General features: G+C 44.3%; 1 protein-coding gene across 1 annotated transcript in view; it reads right to left on the bottom strand.

Annotated features, from left to right (window-relative positions):
- Positions 1 to 8569, bottom strand: part of REPS1 (RALBP1 associated Eps domain containing 1) — a 103306-nt gene extending 94737 nt beyond the window's left edge. Inside the window, exon 1 of the mRNA XM_019550175.1 lies at positions 8300 to 8569. Within this exon, the coding sequence (XP_019405720.1) occupies positions 8300 to 8452 (153 nt within the window). The 5' untranslated portion in view covers positions 8453 to 8569. The remainder of the gene's footprint in view (positions 1 to 8299) is intronic.
- Positions 8570 to 9328: the final 759 nt, after the last annotated feature.

Raw genomic sequence — 9328 nt, 5'->3', positions numbered from 1 at the left:
GGTCTGGAACCAGCTTCCAAGAGAAGTGGTGCAGGCTCCTACCCTGGGGGTGTTTAAGAGGAGGTTAGATGAACATCTTGCTGTGGTCGTTTGACCCCAATATTCTTTCATGCCATGGCAGGGGGTCGGACTAGATGATCTGCTCAGGTCCCTTCTGACCCTAGAAACTACGAAACCAAGTTGAAGATCTCAGACTGTAAGTGTTTGCAATGAATATGAGAAATTTTCTTAAATGTTAGAAGAGAAAGTATATTACATGTTCAAGCAAAAAAGAAGGCAAAACTACAGTGAATGCAAGTGACCACTTTGAACATGTAGTCTAAGTATAAGACAGCTGTAATTAAACACCAAAGCTGTGAACACTTCTGAACACTTAAAATTCTGGTCCAGTTGCAAATATCTAGGATGCTCTGTTAATCCCCACCCCTTTGCAGGTCAGTTTTGAAAACCTATTTTCAAACTGGGTTGAGAATTGATAATAAAAAGCATTTTGGCTTAGGTATTTATGAGGGAAAGCTCACCATATTATGCAATAGAGTGCGAGTTTTGGGACCATAGTTTCACAGGCTGCCAAAATATTTGGAGGTCACAAGTCATTTAGGAAAACATCAATCTTTAATGTAAGCCTCATTTACACTACCAAGAATAGTATAAAAACAAAACAATGAAACACTTTGCTATACTACTGAGGCTTTTGTCAGATTTTTCCCAAAAAACCCCAGAGTAGTGTGAACATTAGGACAGAACAAACAGCTAACAGCTTAATCAGCATGTTCTCTGACTCTGCTCAAGAGAGAAATCTAATTGACTGTACTTAAAACACCTGGGACCAGATCATAACAGGGCTTCTCCAGTTCTAACTTAAGCACAGCAGAACACGTTTGCTGGCCAAGACAATACTCGGAGCTCAGGTAAGTACACAGAACTTAAGAAGCGAGTCTAGTACGAGTAAAAAAGCAGATTAAGTGCCTTATTGTTGCAGAGCAAAAGTAGCAGTTGGATGAATGGACTGTAAGGTGGACAGAAAACTGGTGGGATCATCAGGCTCCAAGTGTAGTAGTCAGTGGCTTGATGTCTATTTGGCAGCTGGTATCAAGTGGTGTACCCTGGAGCTCGGTCCTGGAACTAGTTTTGTTCAATATCTTGATCAACAATCTGGAAGATGGGATGGAGTGCACCCTTAGCAAGTCTGCAGATGACACCAAGCTGGGAGGAGTACTGGATAGGTGGGAGGGTAGGGCTAGGATTCAGAACTACCTTAACAGATCGGAGAATTGGACCAAAAAGGAATCTCATGAGGTTCAATAAGGACAAGTGCAAAGTCTTGCACCTAGGATGGAAAAAACCCATGCACTGGTACAGGCTGCGGACCAACTAGCTAAGCAGCAGCTCTTTAGAAAAGGACCCACAGGTTACAATGAACAAGCTGAATGAGCCAACGGCATGCTCTCATTGCCAAGGCGGCTAAAGGCATACTAGACTATGTTAATGAATTCCAGTACATCAAGGGAAGTGGGGGTTTTTTTGTTTTGTTTTGTTTTTCCACTTCTATTCAACACTGGTGAGGACACGTCTGGAGTACTGTGTTCAGTTTTGGAAACCAGCTACTGAAAGGAAGTGGAGAAACTGGGGAGGCCAATGGAAGGCAAAGAAAATGGCTAGGGGGCTGACACATGACTTATGAGGAGAGGCCGAGGGAACTGGACTTTTCTAGTCTGGAGAAGAGTAGACTGAGGGTGGGGGTGGATATTTTTAACAGCAGCCTTCAACTCCCTGAAGGGGGGGGGCAGCCAAAGAGGATGAAGTAAACTATTCTCAGTGGTGGCAGATGACAGAACAAGGAGCCAATGGTTTAAAGTTGCAGGTCTCAAGGGTAGTTTAGGTTAGATATGGTGGAGGGGGGAAATTGTCTCATAAGAGGGGTCGTAAAGCAGTGGAACAGGTTACTCGGATGGTGGAATCTCTGTCCTTGGAGGTTTTTAACATCTGGCTAGATAAAGCCTTGGCTGAAATGATATAGTTGGGGGGACTGTCCTGTTTCAAGAAAGGGGCTGGACTTCTTGAGGTCCCTTCCAGCCCTAGATTTCTATGATCCTAAATGGAAAGGCATTCTGTTGTAACAATGAATTAAATTCATAACTTTGCATACCTTTCACATGCTGGATGTTGCTAACTGTATATTCAGAGACTATATATTTTTTGTACTTCTGCTTTACAATGTGCATCTTGCTTACCAAGGCCCAAGGTAAAGTAAAGCGAACTCAAGCATATTCCTGATTATGCATGTCTCTGATACATGTATTGTAAATCTTCATTTAAGGATTTGTTGGGTTTTAGTTGCCCAGCTTGAAAATGCATTTTTAAAAGGTAAATTATTGCTTTTCATCTTAAAAATTGGTCATTTGGTTCAATATTGAACAAATGCACTCATTTACTATACTTCTGCAGATATTCAGTAGACGTAAACTTACTGGAAGACGACTTACAAAAAGAAAAGCTGGGTTTATGCCCAAATGCACACCAAGGCATGAAATATATAAAAAAAACCTAAATATCACAAACCTTACTTATAATATTAAGGAAGGGAAACATTTCGGAAGGACATGATTGCTATCCAAATAATTTAGAACTTGAGAGAATTACTTGGAGCATGGGGGGAGGCAGCACGTGTGGCTATTTTAAAGAAAGTGGTACCACACCCCTCTATCATCAAATGAAAGAGCTTTAAAAGGAGACTTCCAGCTAAAAAAAGGTGCTTAAAACTACAACAGAGGTCCTAGATCTGAATGTGAAATTACCAAGAAGAACAGTAAAGCACTCAGTGGAATCAAAACAGGATCAGGCACTGAGTAAACAGACATTCACAGCATTTTGAAGTTTTGGTTTATACCTAAAAGCATCCTGTGCACACACATGCACAAACACACCCTTGCTTGCTTTCTCTAGATGAGGCACTTGACACTTCAGCTCAGTTTTCACTTGCAGTTAACATTTTATTGCTTCTTCTGTGTTAGTAAATTGCAGTCTATCTCCAGGGAAATATTTTCACAGCAGGTCCCCATCTGTGCAAAAAAAATACTTTCAGCTTTTTTTTTTTTTTAAATCAGGTTTTGATATGTGGTAATCTATACAAACAAACAAGGCTTCCTAAAGGCAGATCTAGAAATCAACTTTAAAAGCCTCTTAGACAAATTTTATTTTGAAGTATGTAATTACTTCAACTCATGCCTTAATGCCTTTTGTTTCTAGTAAAGTCTACATCACAAAATTAAAATTTAAAAACTAAAGTTGTAGAGAGAGAAGCTACAGATGTACTAACTACAGTACTAAGATACCATTTGACAGATAATATTTTCATTTTCCTTACTTAGTTCCAAGTGTACACTTCCAATCCCTACTCTGGATTTTGCTACTCAATAGGACAATAGCATGAAATTGTATCATTCAATAGGACAGTAACCTGCAAGGGGCTGCTTGGGACCCCTCCCCACTCACCCCACATATTGGGAAGCTGGGGCCTGGGGGAAGCAGGTTGCAAGTGAGGAGCACTGGGTCTGGAATGTCCATCATGTTTACAAATGGGTCCTGTTACAAAAAAGGTTGAACTGCTGGACTAAATGACCTCCTGAGGTCCTTTCCAACCCTAATTTCTATGATTCTATGGTGTGAAAGTGCTTACTTAACATTAAAAGAAGAAAGTAAATAGTACACTGCAACAGGATCATTTGCACCATTATAACTTCAGGAGTGTCATAAACAGTAACTTCACACTACAGTTAAGTACTGTAAACTAAATTCTAGGGCTCTCTCATGATACAGTGAGAGAAATTCATAAAATGGTCTATAATTATACAACTTTCACAAATGCAGCACTGAAAGCTTCAAAACAATTGCTTCCCTTTCCAAGACATATTCTCTCTGAATCAAATACTAAACATACACGCACCCTTTTGCCCAAAAATTTAGTCGCCTTAAGTGGTAAAACTGATTTTTCTGCTCAGAATAGAAGAGTGGAGATGCTGTAAAAGTAGCAGCTGCTGCTTTTCCTTCTCTTCCCTCCAGCAGCTGCAGTGAGTCCAGGGGCTGAGTTACAGATAGGGGGCAGTGGTCTAGTACCTACTTTCATGCCAGTTCCACCCAAAATTTAAAACTAATAGTGGGGTAGCAGTACTGGTGTTTCTGTTCAGCCAGTGTTGAGGGAGTCTATTAACTTTGTAGCTCATTACAACTGTTCTTCATTCCAGTGGTGTTAACCCTCATCTTTTCTATGATTTTGATATTCTACTAATCCAGCTATCCTCTCTTCAGCAATTTGGCTGTCTGTGGGCTACTCCTGGTCTCTCTTCTCCTATTTCACAGTCCCAAGACTTTGTTAACTTTTTCCAAAAACCCAGATCCACCCATTCAGTTCAGTCTTCAGCAACAGCTACAGTCTCAGCTTTTGGTTGAGCTGTCAAGAGCTGCTGACAGTTCAGCTGTGAAAGGGTTAAAACTGTAGGAAACGCAAGGTGACCAAGCTGAAGATTAGGCTCTGTTCCTTGCAGCTGTAACTCTGGAAAACTCTCTCTCTTCATTCTGCCTTCCCAAAGACAAGGTACGTGACGCTTGCGAGAGAAAACGGTATCTATTAATATCAGACTAGCATAATAATACATTTAAGTATCAGCCTGACAAAATAAAGGGACAATAATAAAGGCCTCGTTGTATGCATTTCAATACCAGAACAAAGCAGGGCAGGGCATCAACTAAATCTCTCTAAAATCGGAACAGAGATGCACTAAAAACAGACTACACCTTTCTTCTTTGAAAAATAAAGTCTCTTGCTGTTTCATGTTCTAATTCAGCACAAAATAAATCTAATTTGTATGAAGTTCTGCACTTTACTAACTTAGTTTATCAGTGTCCTTTTGTTCAACAAATTAGTATGTGTCACACCTCTATTAAAAGTACTTCAATTGAGGCTTTAATTCCACTTTTCCTTTAATAGAATTCTAAAGAGATTTTAAAATACAGCCTGTCTTATTAAAGCTATATGAAAACATGTGCCCATCAAAAAATGGTGGGGTAAGTTTCCCTTCTGTACTCAGCTCCCTATATTTGGCTTCAGTCTTGAAGAAAAAAAATGTTGTGTTATGTTCTAAGAGTACATTTTAGGAAGTTATGTGCAAGGAAACCAGATATAAACATAAAACATTTACAGTCAATGGATGCAAAGAACAAACATAGATTTTCATAAAAATAATTGTAAAAAAATTGTAAAACAGAGGGGCAGTGAGGGTAGGATAACAACATCCCTGACAGCTGCTTCACAGTAAACTGGGATACATTCTTCAGAGTCTCAATTCTGATTTTTAGAAAATGTAAATCTGGTTCTTGAGGTTTCAACAGACTTTTACATGCAGGAAAATAGGGGGACTATTAAGAATGTAGGTTAAACAAAGTGAGGTAAAATCCTTGCACAGTCAATGCACTCACTCTCAAAATCTTATCATGTAGAGAAGAAACTGGTATTGTCTCTAGCCAAAGCAACTATTCTGTGATTATCACAGTAGCCCTTAAATTCACTAATGAATGCAGATCAAGTTTTTGCCTCCTGTGCTTTCCTTAGATACTAAGCATCAGTGGTTGACAGTGAGTCAACTCTGCAGGGGAAGGCCAACTGGCCTGGACACATCCAAAGAAAACCCCCCAACAAGAAGAAACCCTGCCTTTTGAATGCCAGTCACATGTACATGGAGCTAAAAGGTATCAGTTCTCCCTTTTATCAACTTGTCTGAGACCCACCTTAAAGATACCCAGACAAATTCACTGTGAAGCAGTTGTCAGGGATGTTATCCCATACTCACTTCCCCTCTGTTTTAGAATTTTACAATTATTCTTGTGTAGTTCCCTTGCTAGCTTAATAAAAAATAGCTTTCAAATCTTCTGAAACCCAAGGCACCCCCCTTGCTTAATTCAAAGCATCCCTTAGAAGAGTGACAGCTCTTTGCTTTCTCTCTTCTTTTTTTTTTTTTTTTTTTCTCCTGACTATGGAACAAGACTAAAATTTTTCTCTAGAGAGAACTCAAAAAGCCTACAACATGTCCAAATGTTTTTTTTCCACTATGGATTCCCATATGAAACCCTTTGATCTCTTTTGAATCATGTGTAGGTGTTTGGCAGACAAGGTTCTTTGGGTAGATGTGATATCTTTTATTAGACCAACTAAATTGTTGTGTGCCCATGTCCTTAGACCAACACAGCTACAACCAACAACCCTAAAGTGTAGGTGTTTGCACACCTGACAGTGCTAATATTACACAACACCATTAAAAGGATCTCACAGAAAACCACTGAGTTAGAGGTTGTGTATAAAGGGAAAGTTAAGAGGACATAATGAAAGGTTATCATCCTTAGAGGATTATGTTGCCATGCATGGTCCATGGCATGCTTACTGTTGCAATGACAAGGTATGTGGAGAACTAAAGCCTAATCTAATGGATACATAATTTCCCTTGGTTCTGCTGCTTTGTCATACATAGTATATAGTAACCTTAACTGTTCAGGAAGTCTTTTAATTGTGGTTGGATCTTGGAGGTAGGAGCTATGAACAAGCCATTCTCTGTTGAAGACAAGAAAAACAAACAGAAAGATGTAGAATAAGTCTTCAAAGGGAAGGTCTGTGCCTTCAAACTGCAACCAGCAGGTTTGTGGGCAAGACACATGAAGGGAAGATGCAACTAAATCAATCCCACAAGTTTCAGATTTTTTATAACATCTGTGCACATGGTATTCCAGATGAATATGTGCATGTAACAGTATTTACATTTTCTTTGTACTTTTTCTTCCCCCTCATTTCTTATAAAAATGTTTTCCCCACTTTCTGCTTTGACGGCAGCTGCACATTGACCAAATACTTTTCACAGCAATCTCTGAAGCAGCAAGTCAGAGTCCTTTTCTTCATTAATACAGTTAAGTTCAGATCCTCTCAGGTGTGTAAAATCCTTTGAGCAGTTTACATTTCTTCCTTTAAAAATGCATTACTTTGCAAGAGAATAGTTACCACATCTGAAACAAATTAGGTAGGACATTGACCTGTGTTTGGAAGAAACTGGTTGCCGGTCTGTCTGTTTCAACTAAACTAGTCTCAACTGAAGAGCACTAACACCGGAGTTAAATGCACAGCAATCCATGCCTGAAGGGGAAGACGCAATAAAAAGGGTGACCACACGCTTGCAAGCCACGAGTATTTCTGACTGATGGTGTCACAATTCCTTATGTAAATGCTAGTCCTGGAAAGCCTTTGAAACCTTGATCATGACCTCAAGGAACCAACATTCTTTTTAACCAAGGTCACTCAGCCCCCACTGCTGTATCACGCTGCCTGTGGGGCTCCCCATGAGTCTGTGGAAAGCCCCACAGGCTGTGGCTGTTGCTGGATCAGGCACACAGAACAGCCCAGGGCCCAACTCCAGCGCATGGCGCTAGACTGAGGCAACGCAGGACCCTGCAGCCTAATCCCGCCACACAGGTTCTGACTGACCCATGGAGCAGCCCACACCACCCCTGCGGCCCCAGGAGCCAAAACACTGAGTTATAAACCTTTAACCCTGGTGTTGATGAGGTGAACAGGTGGGGGTCCTCCTGCTCAGGTAGTCTGAATGCTGGTGCACACACACATCTTTGCCACTTCTGTAAGACAACCAACAGCCATCCCCTCCTTCCCCTGAAGTGCAGCCCATGCACAGGGGCACTCTAAGCCCCTTGTAGCTAATCCCATCCTTGGCTGTCAGGAATCTGTACAAGTACAATGGCTCTCAGCCTTTGTAGCCTCAAAGCCCCCCATCCCCCATGAGTCTCCAGGCATCCCCAAACACCCACTATGGTTCCACCCTTTTTTTGGTGCAAGCAGGCAGCAATTGGTCTTTTGCAAAGATCTCAGAGAGGCGGCAGCCAGGGCTTTTGAACGCTACAGATTCCTGCTTGAAAAATGCTGGTGCGGTACCCGCATGCTTTACAGGACTGGGGTCTCTTAATCCCATGAGGACACCCTCCGGTGCTGGCATCTGTACAGGAGGGTGGCAGTTATCTCGCATGCCTCCGCAGGTTCTTGGGGCACCCCAGGGGCTGCAGCTCCCTGGCTGAGAAACCGGGGGGAGCCACTCCCCAGCACTGCTGGGGGGGGTCCATTCCGTGGCCAAGCCCCGCCCCCTCTCGTCGCTGCCCCAAGGGGGGCGGGGCTTGGCTGCAACCGCGCAACGGCCCCAATGGAACGCCCCGCCCGCGGGGGCCAGGGCTGGGGGGAGGGGCAGGTCCGTACCTGCATGACCACGTCGGCGGGCAGCTGTGCGGCGCGGAAGAGCTCGAGCACGCGTCCGTTGGACGCCACTTTCTTGGTGCTCTCCGTGTCGCAGTAGGAGAAGAGGTCGCAGTAGTAGCGCTGCTCCGCCTCGCTCAGCGTCAGGCCCTCCATCGTCCGCCCCGGCCGCCGGGGAGGGCAGGGCCCGCGCGGGAGTGGCTGGGCCGCCGCGAGGCCGGGCCCCTGCGCGCGGAGCTGGGGGCGGGGCAGCGCCTGCTGCTGCTACCGCCGCCGCTGCTGCTGCACCGGAAGTACGGGGGCTGGGCTCTGTGGGAGGCGGGAGCTGCTTTAGCCCAGCCTCTGAGCGTATCGCCAGGCCCCGCCTCCCCTTTTCCGCCCCTCAGGACCCGGATCTGACGTTGAGACGCTGGCCGGGGAGGGGTGGGGGCTGCGGCGCTCTCCGGCGGGCTGCGCCTGCGCACTACGCCTTCGCAGGCAGGTAGAGGAGGAGGGGAAGAGGATCCGGGCTCTGCAGCGCGTACGTTGGGATGGGCCCCGGCTTCTGGAATCGCGTGATGTAGCGCACTCCGGAAGAGCGGTTCCGGGGTGGCGCGTGGTCGGCGCTCGGGCCCTCGGCAATGGAGTGGAGCTTCCTGGCAGCTTCGGGGGTCACGTGATCGTAAAACGGGGGTGGGGAGATGGTCTCTCTCTCTCCCATGCGTGTTCCACACATTCCTCACAGCCATTTCATATACACATTCCCTGCACCCCTTCTCCACTCGTGTATGCGCGCACACACCCATTCCACATACATTCCCCACACCAATTACACACACCCATTCCCCTACCCATGTACATCCGTTCCCCAAACATGCACGAGCGCACACACCCCTATATACTCATTGCACACTCACATTCCATATGTACACTCTCACCCATTCCTGGAACCCGCTCCATGTATCTTTTGCCATATGATTTAACCAAAATTGGGCAAAGGTGTATAAACAAAGGTGGATACAAATGTGTGATTTATGCCATGAATAAGTCATG

The sequence above is a fragment of the Crocodylus porosus genome, unplaced genomic scaffold (genome assembly GCF_001723895.1).
Source record: "Crocodylus porosus isolate Cpor-Errol unplaced genomic scaffold, CroPor_comp1, whole genome shotgun sequence".
In the NCBI taxonomy this organism is placed as follows: domain Eukaryota; kingdom Metazoa; phylum Chordata; order Crocodylia; family Crocodylidae; genus Crocodylus; species Crocodylus porosus.
The sequence above is the reverse complement of the archived record's forward strand: the minus strand, read 5'-3'. Positions and strand labels throughout refer to the sequence as shown.